The following is a 21,008-nucleotide window of genomic DNA, read 5'->3' as shown; positions in this document are numbered from 1 at the left end:
ATAATCAGACAAATTATTATAAATGTTTATAAAAGAGGTATCTCACTCCACTCTCCCCACAGATGTGAAGGCTTTTCTCCTTTGTGCTCCCCCCTCCCAACTCCATCACCTCAGTAGTCACACCAGGCTGGCCTTTATTGATCCTATTCTCTCCCACACTTGGCCCCCACCATGTGCAGTACAATCTTATGACATAAAAAGTATAAAATAAATGCTTGTGGGCAAACCCACCTCAGGAGCTGGGCTCCACTTCAACTAACACCCTCTCCTGAATGCACAACAATCCCACCCAGCCTGGCTGCAGCAGCCCCACCTCACATTCTTATCACACTACATTCCCATTCAAAGTACATAATCACAGTTGTATCAGCTACACTGCAGAAGGATCATCAGGTCTACCCACCCCCAGAAGTTACAGCTAATGCTTAGCAAGAGTGGTGACCTATTCAAGTTCTCATCTGAGGTAATGACACAGCCAGGACAAGAACCCACATCTCTTACTCCCAGCCCAGTGCTCTGTCTCTCAAACACCAAGTTAGCTCCCATCTCCATGTGACTCTCTAGGCGGGGTCCCTGGTCCCTACTCCTCTGTCCTTAGACATCCAGAGGAGAGGAGTGTTTACCACCTGGTCCACAGCCTGTTCCTACCTCAGTCAGCTTCCCAGATCCTGAAACACAAGTGCTACAGGAGCACACAAGTGCTCGGCCTTGCCAGGCTCCACACTCACATCTTCCGAGTCCTCTTTGCCCAGTTTCTTCAGCACCGTCAGGTAGAACTTGAAGAAGAAGCTGAGGGTGAGGGTGCGTCGGAATTCAATCATGCCTCCAGGGGCGTCTGGGGGTAAGGACAGTTCTTCCGCCAGGCCTGCACACACGTCCTGTAGCAGCTTCTCATTCCAGAACCTGCCAGAGAGCAGGTCATGGGAGAGTGTTCCCAACCAGCTCTCAGAATCACTTGTGTGAGTGGAGTCATGAACCTCAGCTCAAAAATGTGACTCAGATACTTATAGTTATGTGACTTTACCTAGTGCTTCAGATAGTAAAGAATCTGTGCAAAGCAGAGACCTGAATCTGATTCCTGGGTCAGGAAGATCTCCTGGAAAAGGCAATGGCAACCCACTCTACTATTCTTGCCCGGAAAATTCCATAGACAGAGGAGCCTGGCAGGCTACAGTCCATGGGGTTGCAAAGAGTCAGACATGACTGAGCAACTTTCACTTTCACTTCACACAAATTACTTAACCTCCTTAAGGCTCCATTTCCTCTTCTTTAAGAATAAATACAATTTTCCAAAGACCACACATGAAAATAATAGTTAAATCTATTGAGTTCCTACAACACACTGAGCAATATCTTAAGTGCTTCATATGAAACATTACTTCTAATGTAAGTTAAAAGGTACAGTAGGGAAAATTTTTACACTCACTTTACCATGAGAAAACTGAGATATGGGAGAATTAAGTAACTTGACTTATATTACCCATCCGTTAAGTGTTCAAGCCAGGAATTGGAACCAAGGAGCCTAACTCCAAAGTTAAGCTTTATCTAGCCATACAGTTATTGTAAGGATTACATAGAACAGTGCCAGCAAAGTGCTTGGTACAATTGCTGCCATATGATAGCCTTAGTAATAGCAGTTGCTGTACTAACAGTGTAGCAGCAATTACAGTAGTAGTAGCAACAGCAATAGTAGTAGCAGCAGTACTAGTACTAGTAATGCTAGCAGTGACAGAAGCATTAATAGTAGTAGTGGAAGCAATAGTAATAGCAGTAGAAGCAGAAGTAACAGTAGAAATAAGAGAAGCACCAGTAGTAACAGCAATAGTACAAGCAATACTACTAGCAGGAGAAGTAACAGCAACAGCAATAGGGATACTTCTATGAGCAGTAATAGTGGCAGCTACAGTGCTAGTTGCAATAGTAATAGTTATTGTAGCAGTAAAGTAGCAGTAATAGCATTAATAATAGCTCCTGTAGCGGACATATCAGTAGCAGTAACACTAGGAGTAGCAACAATAATAGTATTAGCAGTAGAAGAGACAGCATAGTAGTAGCAACTGTAATAGTAGCAGTAGCCACAATAGTAATATTAGTCATAGTAGTGATAGCAGTAGGAATAGCAGTAATGATAATAGTAGAACAATAGTAACAGTAGTAGAAGAAATGAGATGAGTAGCACCAGCAGTAGTCATTGGAGCAATAAAAGCAGCAGCAGCAGTAGTAATAGTAGTTGTAGCTGTCGAAATAAGTAGTAATAGTACCAATAGTAGCAGCAGTAGCAGTCATGCTAACAGTAGTTCAGCAGCAGCAACACTGCTAATAGTAATACCACTAGTGGCAGCTGTCATCATAGTGGTAGCAGCTCTGGTAGCAGTAGTAATAGCAATAGCCGCACCAATGGTAGCACTACTGGGAATCATAGTAGCAGGAGCAGCAGTAACTTTATTCCACTTTCAGCTCTTACTTTGACAGCTGCCTCCGCGTGGTCTTGAGGGCTGAGATGGTTCTGTCCGCCATTCCACCATAGCAGAGGGCTAGCTCCTTTACCTGCGTGCTTCCTGGCTGGAACAGGACTCTCATGCCGCAGGTCACCTTGGCTATGTCATCTTCTCTCCGGGAGGCCTGCTTGAATGCTGAGAAAAACTCATCCTAAAATTAACAGAAAAATACCTCTTTCCCACCTTGCTTTGCAAAGGCTGCAAACAATGAGTCTGAAGCAGGGAGGGTGAGGTGAAATCAGAAGACCAGCACATAGCATCCAGGAGCTGGTGGTAGGGGTCAAAGGTGAGGACATAGCTACCACATTTTCAGGAGGATTTCCAGGTAACATTCCCAGAAACTGGGGAAGGGTCAGGATTTCTGCCCATTGGTCAGGAAAACAGGAAGTCCAACGACACAGCCAGGCACTGTGCCAAAGCCTCTATCAACATGACTGCCTCTCAAGCAGATACAATGAGATGCCAAAGGGTGTTGAAACCCAGTGTCAGCTTGGGACCTCCATAGATGCCCTCCCTGACTTTTCTCTCCCACCAGTCTACTGGCTTCAGTTAGAATTCTCTTTTCCTGAAAGGAAGACTCACACTATGAAACAGTAGCTTTCTTTGTGCTTTGAGCATACATCTCCCCTGGGTCCAAGCCAGGCTCTGTCTTTGGAGATGGGAGGAGAGTGTGAGTCGGTTTCCAAGTAAAGACCCATCTGTGTCAGGTTCTGTGCAAGGTTTGAACTGTCCCTGGCACCAAGTTCTGATGAACATCAATGGTGGGAGGTTTAAGGGAAAGTGTATTGGAGAAACACACTGTTGAGGTCCAAAATGACCCCAGGCTTTTGCTGAAGAAGCCAAGGAGAGCCCTCCTGATGAGATTTCTGACGTCTAACATAGCACTGGGGCTATGAGCCCAGAGCTTGAACTTGGTTCTGGAACAGAGGTTCTAACCACTTCTAGGACTGTGCCGGCCCAAAGCAACATTTTCCCTAGGGTTCATGCAGGGTCAGGGTCAGGCCATCGGCTGTTCTTTCTTGAGAAAGACTTCCAAATTCTTGGTATGAAAATCTTTCATTTATGAAATGTTTTTTTGTTTATGTCTCTACCTGGGAGAATACAAACTGGACCGTATCCTCCTTCTTTCCCCATCTCACAAGTTTTTTTTTTTTTTAAATCTATTGATCTGTGAAATACAAAAATTCTGGGAATCACTGTTCAAAATAGCCTACAAAGACAAGCTGTAAAACCACCACAGGGACATAACAGCCTTAACTTAATCAACATTCTCATTAAGGAGGTCAAAATCAGCAAGGGCAAACATGCATTGTAACACTTGCTAGAGCACCAGCTGTGTAAACCCTTAATACTCTCCTTTACTGCTGGTGCCCGGCCTCTCCCAGATCACTCTTCTAAAGGCCCATGGAATGTGTAGGACAAAACCATGCCAGGTCAGGATGCCACATGCCCCAAGGAACACGAGCAAGGCGGCCAGAGGATCCCAGACCTGCCCCACCAGGCCAGAAAACCCTCCCATGAGGCAGAAACCCATCCAAGTGAACCCAGGGCATGATCAGTGAAAAAGCACCTGCTGCTACTGCTGCTGCTAAGTCACTCCAGTCATGTCCGACTCTGTGCGACCCCATAGATGGCAGCCCACCAGGCTCCCCTGTCCCTGGGATTCTCCAGGCAAGAACACTGGAGTGGGTCGCCATTTCCTTCTCCAATTCATGAAAGTGAAAAGTGGAAGTGAAGTCACTGAGTCATGTCCAACTCTCAGCGACCCCATGGACTGCACCCTACCAGGCTCCTTCATCCATGGGATTTTCCAGGCAAGAGTACTGGAGTGGGGTGCCAGAAAAAGCATCTGGTTGAGCCCAAGTTTAACAGGTGAGGACCTGACTCTCATTGGAGGTGCCACTCCATCTGGCACACACACTGCACGCCTCATCATATGAAAACTGGGGCAGAGATATTCCACAGCTGGGTATATTCTTGGAATTGTGTTGCTAGCACCAGCTGCTGATCCCCACTGGCTCCCAGACACCTGCCAGGAACTTTATGAATTCTTTCTTTCTGGTCCTCACAATAATCTGCGAGGTCAGTAAACATGGGCCCATTTTACAGATGAGGATTTGTGGCTCAGAAAGATGAATGACTTGTTCAGAACCACACATCTACCTGTCTGGTTTCCTTGTCTGTGCCCTGTGCCCAATACCCTGAAACTCCTCATTGTCCAGAAAGGAATATGATTTGTTAATAAAGGCCAGGCTCAGAGACAAGAACATCAGTGTTAAAGTGGAGAGATGCTAAGAGTGGTCCCCAAGGCAGATCTCTTTGTCTGGAGCCCGGCAGGAGCAGGGGTGATTTGGGTTGTATTGACAGCATCTCACCTCCCTGCTGTAGGGGATCTCAATGGACAGCAGTATCTCCTCTGGACCCAGCAGGGTCTTTCTGTAGCTGGGGAAGAAGGTGTGGTCCATTGGAACGGTTCTTCTGGTGCCTGTACAGAGGCAAGACAGAGAGGGACCAGTGTGAGAAAGCACAGGACAGATCACCAGGAGAATTTTCCTTCCTGGCCCCTGAAGCCCACAGTCAGAGGGAGTGGCTGGCACGACAGGGACCCAGGTACTCCATCCGAAACCCTTAGCATTGGTGTGCTGGTGACTGTTTAACAATCAGTTCTTTAAGAAAAAGCCCTGACTCATAGCATTCACAAGCTTCTGTGGTATAAATATTTCTACAATGGCCAATGTCAAGCTACCAGAGCAGCATAGCTCAGTGTGAAGTTGAAAAGAGGGTAGCGAAGAGTTGACACAGCAGGCCTGCCACCCTCTGAGAGGTCTGCTTACAAGGCTGGCCACTGGCTGTCCTCTGGGACCTTAGCTTTCAGGAGAGTTCCCACTATTTTCTGATAAGAACAGATCACAATGCCTAAAATGTTTGTACAAATCCTATGGTTTATGCTCAACACCTGACTTTCCTTCTGGAAGTCTGGACTTCTGGTACGTGCCAGGCAGAGCTACATGACCAGCCCCACTAAAAGCCCAGGGCGCTAAGTCTCTACCGAGCATCCCCAGTAAACAATCCTTCACGTGTGTTGTCATGGCTCAACTTATTCCTGGGGAGAATGAGCGTGTCCTGTGTGACTCCCCTGGGAGGAGGCCCTGGAAGCTTGTGCCTGGTTTCCTCTGCCCCATGTTTCTTTTCCCTTTGCTGATTTCGCTCTCTATTCTCCTGCTATAATAAGTCATAGCCATGAGCAGACTCAACACTGAGTCCTGTGAGTCTTCCTTGTCCTCCTGAAAGTCCTTAAACCCAGAGGTGGTCTTGGGGAAACCCTTGAGCAAGGAAAGAGGTGCAGGAGTGAACTATTATATAGCATTTCCAGTCTACAAATGGAATAAATGGAAACAACCTCAAAGATATAGACAGCTGTAAACTGAAGGGAAATAATGAGGAAATGGTGAATTTTGAGTATTTATTACCTTTGTTTTTAATATAATTTATTTCATTGTGAGGGTATATAGTTTAATGTTTAATAATAGCCATGTTTAACAAACGCTCAGACTCCCTGAAAACCCAGCCATCAACTATGCTGAGTGGCATACTCTGGCCCAGAACACACCACTGAGTATGGCATCTGGGTGACAGGTCCTATTGTGAATTCTTAATAAAGTGATGGTCCAGCCCTCCCGGCCCCCAGCCTGGGTGCATCTCCTTTTATAGTTTCCAGGGATCCAAGCTTTAGGAAAGCTATGTTATTGAACTTTGGGTTCTGCTTCTGCAGTAAGTGACTTATCCTGTGAGACTCCACTCCAGCCCTGGCCCTCTTTCCTGACCTCTGCATGAGGCAGCTCACCTCTGGACACGATGGTCAGCTTGGTCCCACTGGCCATGAACACAGGGTTGAGGTCGGAGATGGGGCTGGCTGTGATGATGTTCCCTCCAATGGACTAGGATAAGCAGGGAGAACATGTGAGAGCCCACCCCAGGAAAGTCCAGCTTTCCTGGCTCCTGAATGTGGAAGGTGGGGGACATCTGCTGAAGGGAGAGCTCTGAGATCCTCCACCCACTGTAGACACCAGACCAGCACAGTAAGAACCCGGGCGTTTGGGCAACATGCAGAACTCGAGATTCCAACGCCTGGGGTTGGGGCCCAGCTCTGAAGTTTACCTATATGTAAACCAGGGTCAGTTCCTTTACATTGTTTGTATGATTGATTTCACCCAACCTTTTTCTGAAAGGGCTGAGATGGTTTATCACTGAGGCTGTAGAGAGTTAGTGAAAGAGAAATAAAAGACAAAGATCAAGGAAAAAGAATGGGAAGCCTTAAGGATAAACAGTGTGTTTGAACTGAGCTTCCTTGGCAAAGAATATAAGGAGAATCAGACACAGAGTTCCCATTATTAGAAAAGGGGAAGAAAACCAGTTGCTCCAGGAAAAAAAAAAATCCTTCCCACAAGTCGATTTCATCTGAATTGGGGAACTTAGAGTTTTATGAGTTTGAGTCTCCTTATCTGTAATTGGAAGAGGTGCTTGAGGTAGGGTGAGGGGAATGGGAGTAGGTTGTTTGGCTTTGTTGTTTGTTCTAATTTAAAACAACAGCCGCAACAGTAGAATGGAAGGGTCAGCTTTCCGTCCAACCCCATCAACAGCTGTGAGACTCAAATGGCGCCGAGTGTGAGAACGCCATCTGCAAACCCTGGATTTGGGGGCTTGTCTGAAGGCTGACTGCAGTCGACCCATGGGCCTCTCTCTCCTCTCAAGGGGCTCCACCTCAGGTTCTACCCCTGACTCTGAAAGGCAGTCCGCCTTCCTATTTTGGCTTCTCCCTAACTTATCTCTCTTGCACCTGCTGGAAGCCTCGGCTAAGTTCAGAAAGAGATGGGCAGGCAGCCCCATCTCTCCAGCCTCAGGGGTGAAGATGGAGTCATAGCATGAGCACCCCCAGAGTGGTCCTAGGGCCACGTCAGAAGCACCCGTGGGGCTTGTTAAAGCCTGACCCCTGCGCCGCAACCCAGATCTGCAGTCAGTTTCTCTGAGAGTGGGGCCCAGGAGTCTGCATTTTCAACAAGCCCCCAGGAAATCCTAAACAAAAGTTTGAGGCCTATTCGGGCTGTAATAGAACCCAGGCTGGCCCCCTCGCCTTATGGGGAAAGTGCCAATCCTGGGCCCCTATCTAGCGACTCACCGCCACAGACTTGACCTGCTTCCCGGCAAACCAGCGCAGCTGCTCCAGGACTCCTCTGAACACCTCCGTTTTCTGGGTGGGAAGCTTGGCAACTGCCTCGAGCAGGGTCTTTTCCACAGAGCTCAGGGGACAAGCAGCTCCAAAGGAGATCCCTGGGAACACATGCTCGGAATGACAGCCATCCACCTCACAGCTCAAGAAGCACTTCCATACACAGCTCCTAGGAAGCTTCACAGCAACTGAGTAAGGATGAACCAGGATGCACGTCCTTATATGGATGAAGAAATTAAGGCCAAGAGAGGTCTGGTGACCTGCCCAATGGTACACAGTTAATAACAGAACCAGAACTCAAGCCCAGTCTTAAAACCAGAGTGCTTTTTTTCTCTAAACTAGTGACTCTCAACTCAATAAAATCAGATCTCTGAGGGTGAACTCTTGGCATTTCTTTTAAAAAAAGCACCCCAACCCCCATCTCCACCCACCCCCTATTCTCATGAATGAATCTGTGTGCAGCCAGGATTGAGAATGATTACTGAAAATATCAAGCCCTGAGCCCATTGGTACCCGACGATGGATGCTCAGTGGAGAATAGTGAGGGTGTCCGCTTCCCCCGTGCAGGGTGACTCTTGAAAAAGCAGGTGCAGCAGGATCGCCACCATCCTCTGCACAACCCACCTCCAAGATCCCAGCCCCTCTGTGGGCTCAAGCAGCGCCCCCACCCCTCCTTACCCTCAGGTCCATGCTCCACTGAATTCAGCTCAGGGATCCAGGCTGGGCAGATGATCACAGGAAACAGCTGATTCTTAAACTTCATCTCAATGCCTTGAAAGAAATGAAAAGCCCCAAGTCGCAGGGCTCCCACCTCTGCAGACAGCATGGATTTCACATGCTCTGTGGATGTCTCGGGACTTGGAGGTGCAATGGACAGGACATGGGATAAAGTGCAGTTTCCACATGATCAGCCAGGAAACTATGTCTTTCTCTCTCTCATCGGAACTCAAATAAGATGAACTTGACTTCATGTGTGTGTATGTGGATGTGTGTTTCTTCACAATATTAGAAAAAGGGCATGAAAATAAGTCAGAAACCCTTCGAAACACTTTACATATTTTAACTCATTTAATCCTCATAATAACCCTATGAAATACTGTGATTTTCTCTGTTCATAGATAAGAAGGGTTTCCTGGTGGCTCAACGGTAAAGAATCTGCCTGCAATTCAGGAGACATGGGTTTGATTCCTGGGTCAGGAAGATCCCCTGGAGAAGGAAATGTCAACGCACTCTAGTATTCTTGTCTGGAAAACCCCAAGGACAGAGGAGCCTGGTGGGCTACTGTGCATGGGGTCGCCAAGAGTCAGACACAACTGAGGCACTAAACAACAGTAGATAGGAAACTGGAGCACAGGGAGGTGAAGTTTCTTTCCTAAATTATACAGCTAAGAACGGGCACATTACAGTACCGAGGCAATTATTAGAGTTGGGATATAATAGTAATATAATATGAAAGTCTAACATTCAGACAAAAAGGAAAAATGACTGAGAGAAAAATTTAAATCAACGCCTAATTCCCAGTATCTGTCTGAGTTCTTACAGTGCATGGCTTGATGAGACCGAATGTCTGTGTCTGATTGCTATCCTTCCAGTGAACCAAGTAAGAAACCTCTCTGAACAGACCTGCCTCTATTCCTCAGACCCAGTCAGCACAGCACCCCTCCCAGCCCCACCCGCAGGGTTGTAAATGGAAAAGGTTAAAAAGGAAATATCTGTGCATCATCCCCCATCTTCTCACGTGCTGCGGAGGGTCTCTGAAGGGTGGAGCAGGCTTTGAGAAGCCTGGTCTGTTTGAATATCAGCTCATAGAATAAAGAGGGGAGAGGGAGGCAATAAGTGGTTCATCTTGATAAGGTTTTCTTGATGCCCAGCTTCCCCCAACATCACGGCAGTTGATGGTTACCCTGGGGGAGGTAGGGTGCGTGATGGTTGCTCTCGGGGAGGTAGGGTGTGGGAAGGAGGAGGGGTAGAGCTGTGGAGTGATCTTAGGCTATTCTTTCTAGTTTGGAGCTTGTAATATCTTTGTGAATTCCTTTTCTCTTAGAATCTAACTGAGTCCAAGACATTATATGATTCTTGGTGAGGAATATGTCATACCTCCAAGGGCCCCAAAGATTTTTCCAGCCAGTCATTCTCCACCTTAACTCACGTGACCCTGGGCCCTAGGGTCATGGCCGCATAGGCCGTCGTGGTCCTATCACCTGAAGTACCTCTCACCCTGGCATCCAGTGGGCCCCGTTGTTGCAGCGAGGGACTCCATATGGCACGTGTGCTCACAAGCATGGCTCAGTTCTGCAATTCACCAGTACACACCTGAGCCGGGCCCTCCTCTCTGCAGCTGCAGAGCCAACCAGAACCCAGGGCTTGGCGTAGGGGGGTTCTTCCAGAGCCAGAGATAGGAGCCCCGACAGGCTAGAATGGGCTGCTCTGAGACCGCCCTGGCCTCTGAGGGTCCCCTGAGACTGCCCTGGCCTGTGCCTCCACCCTCTCCCGGATCCTCACTGGGCATGGGGCCCAGCCAAGGGGAAACGGGCCACGCCAGGTACAGGAATGGACCAAGCCTAGCAGGAGGTGGGGCATCTCTGCTCCTGAGTCTTCAAGCACCAGGGCTGCGGGTGGCGCCTCTGGAGCCTCCTTGGCCTGTTTACATATTGTGGGGCTCACGTCTGGGGGGTAGCACCACAGGGCAGGTGGCCACAGACATGGGCAACACAGCACAGCCACACTTGGGCATTTCCTCTCCCTTGCCTTACCACATCACCCCCAGAAAAAGGGGGCAGGAGAGTGACATTTATGGAACCCCTAGGGTCTGTCAGGTACTGGCCCAGACACTTGACCCATGTTGCTCCCTTACCCTCAGACTGGGAGCACCTCAAGGGAAGGAGTCTGGTCTAGGTGATCTGGGTACCCCTGGCTCACCCAGAATACCTGGCATCGGGCCAGGTCTCTGTCAATGTTTATGGAGAACAATCAGCAAGGATCTCAGTTAATACTCAGAGCAACCCTTGAAAAGTGAGTGTTAGTCGCTCAGTTGTGTCCAACTCTTTGTGACCCCACAGACTGTGGCCCATCAGGCACCTCTGGCCATGGAATTCTAAAAGCAAGAATACTGAAGTGGGAAGCCATTCCCTTCTCCAGGGGATCTTCCCAACCCAGGGATCAAACCCAGGTCTCCCACACTGCAGGCAGATTCTTTACTGTCTGAGCCACCAGGGAAGCCCATTGGAGGAGGCATTATCACCTCCACCTAGGAAATGGGGAAATGAAGGCAGAGTAGGACACACAGAGCCACAAGGGGCTGAACTGCACAGACTGACCAAGAGCTGCCCACATCTTTACCGATCTCTGTGTTCCCCACCACCAGCTTGGCCTCGGGATGCTGAGCTTTGAGGTCCAGCAACTCCTTCAAGGTGGAGGATTGAATCCAGGTCACACGCTCCCCTTCAAAACGCAGCTGCTTCAGTGGAATGTCTTTCAGCCTCTGGAAAATGCCATTTTCTTACTGTGTGGCCTTCTCCTCCCCGCTGTGATTCCCAGGGCCATTGCTTTCAGTTTGCAAGAGGATTAATTATGGATTTGCTTAGTACTGAATTCAGCGGGAAAGTGCATGTCAGGGAAGAAGCGAGGGGAAACGCTTGGTACTGAGGCAGGACTTGGGCCGCGGCTCTTTCACATACGTTATTTCATTTAGTCTTTAGAAGAGCTCGGGGAAGAAGGTGCTGTTAGTCTCTCCTTTTGCAGGTAAAGGAGAAGCCTGAGGATCAAGGCTATGGGAACACAAGGTGGCTTAACTCTCCCTCACTGCCTCCAGGAGGTGCGAGAGGGGACAGGGGTGGCAGAAGCAGGGAACGTAATGGAGGGCCGCTTCTAGTGCATGAGGGGTGATGCAGAGTCAGGAGGGAAAATCCCCAAATCAAACTGATGGTTTTTTAAAGGTTTCATGATCCACAGAAAGATATTCTGGTGGTCTGCTGCAAAGCCATTCTTTCTGGCCCAATGAACTCTTAAAGTCATCTTCATGCTCTCACCACCCCTAGAGAAGCCTGCGCTTGAGAAACTTTGAGCGTGGCTTGATTTTTGGTTGTCTGTTTGCCATAAATGTTGGTGTGGAGGAGCAAGATCATCAGGTGACAAAATGGGCGTGAGAGGTGTCCTTAAGACAGGGCTGCACATCATGGATTGTGTCCTTTGAACACAGCGCTTTTTTGTTTCTTTGTTTGTTTTGTAAAAAAATGGGTGGCTTACAGAAAGAATGCATTGCTTCAGGGCTTAGACAAGAGATTTAGGCAGAATGTCAGCAAACACTTCTGGAGCTCCTATTACTGTACATGGCCTGCCAGACAGACCCCCTCCTCACATGTGAGCAACGCATGTGAAGAGGAGAAGTGTGGGTCCCTGTGGAAATACGTGGCACAGGGACTTGGAGTAAGAGCAACAAAGGGAAATTCAGGCTGAAACCCACAGGAGAAAGAGGACACAAAGACCCCAGTGGGTACTAGTGGGACTCAGCAGGTCTCCAGAGGCTCAGGGGACATCACCTACCAGCAATTCTGGGGGGAAGATGGGTTCCTGGGTGGGATCCAGGGGCATAAACTCCTCTGGGTTGAATAAAGACGGTGAGAGAGTAACCTGCTGGAAAGGGGAAAAGATAAGGGATACACTGTCTCCTGCATTAAAATGCCCCATAGGGCTGGCCCAGCCCTCTGTCCAAGTGAGCTCATCCACAGTCCCCAGCAGGCTGGTTGGGGTGGGGATGGGTTGGGGGAGAGGTAGCTCCCAGGAAGCAGGGACAAAGAGGTTTTGCCAGAGGATCCAGGGCTAAGGTGTACATTCACCAACTTTACAGTTTGAAGATAATGGTTTCCTCTTCCAGCTGCCACAGCTCAGAGTGTGGAGATAGCCCACTAGCTCCTTTGACCTGAGGTTGGCCCTCAGGCTTCCAGGCCAAAAAAGACCCACTTACCTTGTGGTCTTTCTTCTGGTCCATGCAGCAGTTTGCATTGTTCCCATTTCCTCCACAGCATCCACCATTCTACAGAGATGACCACAAATGTCACACAAAGATATTTGCAAAGAGTTTTCACAGAAGCTAAAGAACCTAGCTTTGAAGCTAAAGAACAGAATGATCTCTGTACATCTCCAAGGCAAACCATTCAATATCATATAATCCAAGTCTATGCCCCAACCAGTAACGCTGAAGAAGTTGAAGTTGAACGGTTCTATGAAGACCTACAAGACCTTTTAGAACTAACACCCCAAAAAGATGTCTTTTTCATTATAGGGGACTGGAATGCAAAAGTAGGAAGTCAAGAAACACCTGGAGTAACAGGCAAATTTGGCCTTGGAATGTGGAATGAAGCAGGGCAAAGACTAATAGAGTTTTGCCAAGAAAATGCACTGGTCATAGCAAACACCCTCTTCCAACAACACAAGAGAAGGCTCTACACATGGACATCACCAGATGGTCAACACCAAAATCAGACTGATTATATTCTCTGCAGCCAAAGATGGAGAAGCTCTATACAGTCAACAAAAACAAGACCAGGAGCTGACTGTGGCTCAGATCGTGAACTCCTTATTACCAAATTCAGACTGAAATTGAAGAAAGCAGAGAAAACCGCTAGAGCATTCAGGTATGACCTAAATCAAATCCCTTACGATTATGCAGTGGAAGGGAGAAATAGATTTAAGGGCCTAGATCTGATAGATAGAGTGCCTGATGAACTATGGAATGAGGTTCATGACATTGTACAGGAGAAAGGGATCAAGACCATCCCCATGGAAAAGAAATGCAAAAAAGCAAAATGGCTGTCTGGGGAGGCCTTACAAATAGCTGTGAAAAGAAGAGAAGCGAAAAGCAAAGGAGGAAAGGAAAGATATAAGCATCTGAATGCAGAGTTCCAAAGAATAGCAAGAAGAGATAAGAAAGCCTTCTTCAGCAATCAATGCAAAGAAATAGAGGAAAACAAAAGAATGGGAAAGACTAGCGATCTCTTCAAGAAAATTAGAGATACCAAGGGAACATTTCATGCAAAGATGGGCTCGATAAAGGACAGAAATGGTATGGACCTAACAGAAGCAGAAGATATTAAAAAGAGGTGGCAAGAATACACAGAAGAACTGTACAAAAAAGATCTTCACGACCCAGATAATCATGATGGTGTGATCACTCATCTAGAGCCAGACATCCTGGAATGTGAAGTCAAGTGGGCCTTAGAAAGTATCACTATGAACAAAGCTAGTGGAGGTGATGGAATTGCAGTTGAGCTCTTTCAAATCCTGAAAGATGATGCTGTCAAAGTGCTGCACTCAATATGCCAGCACATTTGGAAAACTCAGCAGTGGCCACAGGACTGGAAAAGGTCAGTTTTCATTCCAATTCCAAAGAAAGGCAATGCAAAAGAATGCTCAAACTACCACACAATTGCACTCATCTCACATGCTAGTAAAGTAATGCTCAAAATTCTCCAAGCCAGGCTTCAGCAATACGTGAACCGTGAACTCCCTGATGTTCAAGCTGGTTTTAGAAAAGGCAGAGGAACCAGAGATCCAATTGCCAACATCCGCTGGATCATGGGAAAAGCAAGAGAGTTCCAGGAAAACATATATTTCTGCTTTATTGACTATGCCAAAGCCTTTGACTGTGTGGATCACAAGAAACTGTGGAAAATTCTGAGAGAGATGGGAATACCAGACCACCTGACCTGCCTCTTGAGAAATCTGTATGCAGGTCAGGAAGCAACAGTTAGAACTGGACATGGAACAACAGACTGGTTGCAAATAGGAAAAGGAGTACGTCAAGGCTGTATATTGTCACCCTGCTTATTTAACTTCTATGCAGAGTACATCATGAGAAATGCTGGACTGGAAGAAACACAAGCTGGAATCAAGATTGCCGGGAGAAATATCAATAACCTCAGATATGGAGATGACACCACCCTGATGGCAGAAAGTGAAGAGGAACTCAAAAGCCTCTTGATGAAAGTGAAAGAGGAGAGTGAAAAAGTTGGCTTAAAGCTCAACATTCAGAAAATGAAGATCATGGCATCTGGTCCCATCACTTCATAGCAAATAGATGGGGAAACAGTGGAAACAGTGTCAGACTTTATTATTATGGGTTCCAAAATCACTGCAGATGGTGACTGCAGCCATGAAATGAAAAGTTGCTTACTCCTTGGAAGGAAAGTTATGACCAACCTAGATAGCATATTCAAAAGCAGAGACATTACTTTGTCGACTAAGGTCCGTCTAGTCAAGGCTATGGTTTTTCCAGTAGTCATGTATGGATGTGAGAGTTGGTTGTGAAGAAAGCTGAGGGCTGAAGAATTGATGTTTTTGAACTGTGGTGTTGGAGAAGACTCTTGAGAGTCCCTTGGACTGCAAGGAGATCCAACCAGTCCATTCTGAAGGAGATCAACCCTGGGATTTCTTTGGAAGGACTGATGCTAAAGCTGAAACTCCAGTACTTTGGCCACCTCATGCAAAGAGTTGACTCATTGGAAAAGACTCTGATGCTGGGAGGGATTGGGGGCAGGAGGAGAAGGGGACGACAGAGGATGGGATGGTTGGATGGCATCACTGACTCGATGCACATGAATCTAAGTGTACTCTGGGAGTTGGTGATGGACAGGGATGCCTGGCGTGCTGCGGTTCATGGGGTTGCAAAGACTCAGACACGACTGAGTGACTGAACTGAACTGAAAGAACCTAGATTATTCCTGTCAAATGAAACCTGGGTTTGAAATTCACCCCAGCATCTAGAGAGGCAGCAGATACTGCACCCCCACCCCTGCAACCCACTTGTCTCTGCCCATAGGGAGGGCCTCTGCTTGATAAATATAGATTAAATAACTTGAGGATATATAAACAGGATCTCTCTTGGAAGTAACAGAAATTTAATTTTAAGAAAATTTCTCCATAAAAACTGCTGCTAAGTCACTTCACTCGTGTCCGACTCTGTGTGACCCCATAGACGGCAGCCCACCAGGCTCCCCCATCCCTGGGATTCTCCAGGCAAGAACACTGGAGTGGGTTGCCATTTCCTTCTCCAATGCAGGAAAGTGAAAAGTGAAAGTGAAGTCACTCAGCCGTGTCCAACTCAGCGACCCCATGGACTGCAGCCTACCAGGCTCCTCGGTCCATGGGATTTTCCAGGCAAGAGTACTGGAGTGGGGTGCCATTGCCTTCTCCGCCATAAAACCTAGGTCCTATTTTATCAAAACATCTTTTTGTGCTCACGTTCCCACTTCAGTACTGCTTCCTGAGGAAGCCTCCCTGAGAGAAATTCCCATTGGTTCTCACAGCACTCGTGCCTCTACTTCTAAACCATCAAGTCCTGGGCACCCCCAGGCTGGAGTCTTTGTGGGGCTCCTGCCAAAGATGTCTAGGACCAGAGCTGGGCCAGGGATGTGCCTGACAGCCTCCCACTCCTTATCAGGCGCTTCTTGCCAGAAAGTTCACACTCTTTATTCCTCACCGTGGACCTGTTCTGTAGGTTATGTACAGGTCTGCTGACCCAGCACCTATGGATAGAGGACTTGCTGAAGACCTCTCAAGGTGCCAATGACGGAGCACAGACTAGAGCCCAGATTGCTACATCCCCAAACCAATGCACTGAATGTGGGAAAGGGAGTGTTTACCTGACTGATCTGCCCTAAGGAGGCAGAAGTCTCAGCTCAGGGCCCCAGAAGACACTATAGAATCGCGGAGCTCTACGAGTGTGGGGAAAACTCCCAGGCTCAGTCCTAGACACATTTCCAGAGCAGCCAGCTCCTAGGGGAGTAGTCGGGAGGAACCCTTCTCTACATGAATCATGGAAGACAGCGTTCATGCCACCATTTACTAAACGATGAGTCACAGCTCATCAGTGTCCCTGAAGAAGTTCTCAGAGGGCTAAGGAGGCTGAAGGTCCTTTGGGAACCTGCAAGCATTCTCAGACTTGCCTCAACCACCCTGTGTGCAGACCCCTCCTGTAGCCACTACTTTATCACTGGATTTCAGAGCTGTCTATTTTCTACCTCCCCACTACTCTTGAGAGTCCCTTGGACTGAAAAGAGATCAAACCAGTCAATCCTAAAGGAAATCAATCCTGAACATTCATTAGAAGGACTGATGCTGAAGCTCCAGTATTTTGAACATTTGACATGAAGAGCCAACTCACTGGAAAAGACCTGATGTGCTGGGAAAGATTGAGGGCAAGAGGAGAAGGGAGTGACAGAGGATGAGATGGTTGGATGGCATCACTGACTCAATGGACACGAGTTTGAGCAAACTCCAGGAGATAGAGTGAAGGATAGGGAAGCCTGGTGTGCTGCAGTCCATGGGGTCACAAAGAATCGAACACGACTTCGTGACTAAGCAACAATACTTTGCCTTTCCCCTCTGTGTTTGGACAGAAAGAAGAGGGCCTTCTCTCATCTCCCTTTTTGGAGAAGGAGTAATGTAGGGGAATACTAGGCCCTGCATACAGTAAGACAACAGCCTCGCTCACCTGATCCTTGTGGGGGAGGATATATTTCACAAAAGTATCTTTCACAAATAATTAAAGTACCAGCACATTCTTACTTAGATCTTTCTTCTTAATAATTCGCTGATGTTTTTTATGACATAAACTGTTGTGATATACGATGACGTGTCACTGCCCTCGAGGTCTGCTGAGGTTGGATAAGACTAGGGTTTTCCCCCAGAGAGATTTCCTCTTTCGGGGTGTGTGCATGCCAAGTCTCTCAGTCACGTCTGACTCTGCAGACCTATGGACTGTAACCTGTCAGATTCCTCTATCCATGGACTTTTCCAGACAAGAATACTGAAACACATTGCCATTTCTTCCTCCAGGGGATCTTCCCAACCCAGAGATCAAACCTGCATCTCTTGCATCTCCTGCAAAGGCAGGCAGATTCTTTACCACTGTGCCACCTGAGAAGCCCAGGCTAAAATGATTAGGCTCAAGATTATTTTTATGATTCCTCATTTCCTTCTTTGTTATCATTTCTTGCTGTGAACAGGCTTCCTTCCTATAGCATACCTTCCTCATTCTTTTGCAATGTGGCCATGTAAACTAGACACCTGAGTTTGTTAGAACTGTGTGTAAAACAAGAGTTAAAAGGCTCTGAAGAGGGCCTTGGGGGCTCTAGTGAGTAACATGCATGAGCGTCTGAGCACACTCTGTGTGCCAGTCACTTGAGCTACTTAAAGCACCCAGCTCTACTTGACTCGGCTCTACGCTGCCAGGCAGCAGGATTGAGGGAGGTATGGCTATAAAGGGGGCTTAGGAACCATTTCAACAATGATAAAACTCTGACTCTCAGAAGGAGGATACTTTCCAGCTACACCCAAAAGTCCTTCTCTTTTGAGAAACGAGGAGGGCTGGTCAGATCATCTTTCTTTGAGAAGCCTCCTATGAAATAAATACATGGACAAAATTAACAATCCACGGTTCTCAGGGAAGCCTAAGCAGCACATGAAGATTAAATATTGGGTAATGGGGAAAAATGTACCAGCATCATAATTTATGTTGCCGTTTACTGAAAATGTAGGATGTGCCAGGCTCTGTTCTAAGAGCTTTACAAGGAGTTCTTTCCACAAGCATTTTAAGGTAGGTATTATTAGAATCCCCATTTTAGAAATGAGGAAATTTGCCCAATATCATGTATCAATTAAGTGATGGAATGGGATTTGAACCCAGGTCTGCAGACTGAATCTAAGCTTTCAATCACTTTCATTTACATTCATAGTTCCTGGTTCCTCAATATCAACAGCATTCACCAGGGTGTGCTGTTTCCCATCCTTAGAGGTCCCACCTCTACCCTTTTGGACTATTTGGATGCAATACTCCTTTTTTTGCAATGTACCAACTCTAAGGTCAGTGAAAGACACAGGTGTCTGTGACTCTCCCCTCAACCCAGAATCAAATTGAGATGAGACAGTTTGATAGGAGTTAGGATCAACTTGACCCATTTGGGGAATCAGGTAAAATCTGGGGAGATTAAGCAAAGAAAGGGGAAGCCAGCTCTCGGTCCTCCTTGCCATATGGCAGGTGTGTGGGCTGCATTTACGTAATCAGTGCCTGTTCATCCCAGCTGTGGTTTCTCACTCAGAGTTATATGAATACTTCAGGGCTTCACACACTATCTGGAGATCTAATTCTTAGTTTCCTAAACCCAGCAGAGTGCCAGCTGCAGAAAGCAGCCTGGATGGCAAGGGAGGAGGGACGCGAGTGCTGAGTCAGGCTGGGTTGTTACTAAACGTCACATTCAGCACCTGCCCCATGGGCTGAGCATGCCAGACACCAAGGCAGGATGCCAAGCCCGAACGCCCTGTAGGAAGTTTGCTCTTAGGTGGCATGTCTCTTTCAGGAGCCAGCTCTCCAGGCCTTTCCTGGAAGGAAAGTCTCCGGGCTATCGATGAGAACCACCACTTCCCCCCACACCCCAAATAAGAATGGCAGAGCCCAGCGTCCTTGCCAGGTACCTACAGCAGAAGTTCCTGCCAGTTGGTCATCTTATCTTTTTTTTTCTGTAACCCAGAGGCCTTTGGCATCGCTCCCAACTGTGATTCCAGAGTGTTGCTGCTTTAGGAACCGGGCCACTGCTGTCCCAGAGCCCCCACTCACCTTGGCAAAGGTCCGGAAGCCCTGGAGGATGGGTCTGTAGCCTGTACAGCGGCATAAGTTTCCTGTGGGCCAAGGAAAAACCTGCAATGTCAGCACTGGCCCCAGGGCAGCTAAGAGGTTTGTGGCTTTGCTCCCAGCACAGTTAAATGCTCTCTTTATATATTCTATTTTCTTTACTTGGAATGATTCTCCTTTTACTTGTAACCTTGACTTCCAAACATCTATCACTTCTTCCAGGAAGCCTTCCTAGAATGCTTAGACTGAATCAAGTGCCCCCCTAAGTCCTCCCATGGTGACTCCTAGTCAAAGCTTTATCAGTGAGCTTATCAAACTACATTATAAACTCTCTTCCCCTTCAGAACATGGACTCCTTGAGGAGAGGGACTGTCTTCCATTCCTATGTCCTTGTACCCTGTCTAGTGCCTGGCCTATGACTGGACTTCATATAACTGACTGGAATAAATGATGCACTGAAAGAAATTGAATGGATGGCAAGCCTTCTCTATTCAATTCAGAGGAAGAGATAGTGGGTCTAGCCACCTGGGCCCATTCACAGAAGGCAAAGTGGGGAGCCAGTTCCTGCCCCAGACTCAGAACTAGGGCCGCCTTCTTCATACATGGCCTTTGCCCCATGGAACCCTGCTCTGGGGAAGATGCCAGGGCAGATGCCATGTCACTGGCTTCTGTGCAGTTTCCCAGATGATCTCCTCCCACGCCAGGCACTCAGGGTCACCCTTCCCAGCACAGAGCTGGGTCAGGAAGACAGCACAGGAAGATGGACACTAAGGCGGGAGAGCCCAGAGGGTCTTCAAACCAACCAAGTGTTCTTCAAAGTAAGAAAGGGCCATTTCCCAACAAATCTTAGCTACCATGATGGGGCAGCCTGAGGCCTTTCCTCAAGTGCCTGGAACTCCTAGTTCACTCCTGGCTTCCACTCTGCCCCTGCCCTGCCCTCCTCAGAAACCCACTTGCCCCTTTGCCTCCTGGGCCCTGCACAAGGCCCATACCTTGGAAAGCATCCTCGATTTCTTCAACAGTAGGCTCGGGCTGATTCCGAAGCAGCGTGTACATGCTCATGACGATGCCAGGGGTGCAGAAGCCACACTGAGAGCCGTGACTTTTGGCGATTCTCTCCTAAAAGGGGCAGATGGCATAGACACCTGTGTTGGCAGAACCCCTGCCAGGCTCCCTACGTGACTCAACTGAAGACAGCCCATGTTGACAGTCTGCACTGCCCAAAGTCAAATCCGAGTGCCCCCACTCACCAGCTGTGACCGCGGCCAGGCTACCAAGTCTTCCTAAACCTTGTCCGTTTGTTTAGCACTACCCTAGCACTTATCTCCAGAGCTGTGCTGAGAATTCAGTGAGATCATTCATGTAAAACGCTTGGCCATCATACCTGGCACAGAGTAGGGAGTCAGCCAATGGAAGTTATTAATAGGACACCCCCCTCTAAGAACAGTGACAATTAGAACCACTCTCTTCACTAAAGACAGAGGAGGAAGATTTAAGAGATTTAAGGGATGTGTGTAAGATTGCACATGGGGAAAGCAAGAACTGTGTTAGGTTCTCTCAACTACACTACCCCACAATCCAAAATCAACCAAATGAATGCATTTTATTCCAAATTAGAACACCTCTGTATTCTTAAGTGAAGGCAATTCTTGAAGTC

General features: G+C 47.7%; 1 protein-coding gene across 4 annotated transcripts in view; it reads right to left on the bottom strand.

The window, feature by feature from the left end:
• XDH (xanthine dehydrogenase) overlaps positions 1-21,008 on the bottom strand; it is a 68,868-nt gene that overhangs the window by 35,342 nt on the left and 12,518 nt on the right. For 3 of the 4 annotated variants that reach the window (XM_068964731.1, XM_068964757.1, XM_068964748.1), the window contains exons 5-15: positions 20,344-20,470; positions 19,337-19,398; positions 12,689-12,757; positions 12,268-12,357; positions 11,065-11,206; positions 8,404-8,496; positions 7,675-7,826; positions 6,343-6,436; positions 4,874-4,983; positions 2,465-2,649; positions 729-903 (exon numbers count right to left, since the gene is read on the bottom strand). In XM_068964731.1, coding sequence (XP_068820832.1) covers positions 729-903; positions 2,465-2,649; positions 4,874-4,983; positions 6,343-6,436; positions 7,675-7,826; positions 8,404-8,496; positions 11,065-11,206; positions 12,268-12,357; positions 12,689-12,757; positions 19,337-19,398; positions 20,344-20,470 — 1,299 coding nt within the window. The remainder of the gene's footprint in view (positions 1-728; positions 904-2,464; positions 2,650-4,873; positions 4,984-6,342; positions 6,437-7,674; positions 7,827-8,403; positions 8,497-11,064; positions 11,207-12,267; positions 12,358-12,688; positions 12,758-19,336; positions 19,399-20,343; positions 20,471-21,008) is intronic. The other variant, XM_068964740.1, reaches the window with a different exon arrangement.

Source organism: Capricornis sumatraensis, chromosome 1 (genome assembly GCF_032405125.1).
Source record: "Capricornis sumatraensis isolate serow.1 chromosome 1, serow.2, whole genome shotgun sequence".
Classification (NCBI taxonomy): Eukaryota; Metazoa; Chordata; class Mammalia; order Artiodactyla; family Bovidae; genus Capricornis; species Capricornis sumatraensis.
Note: the sequence above shows the minus strand (reverse complement) of the source record. Positions and strands in the feature narration are given on the sequence as shown.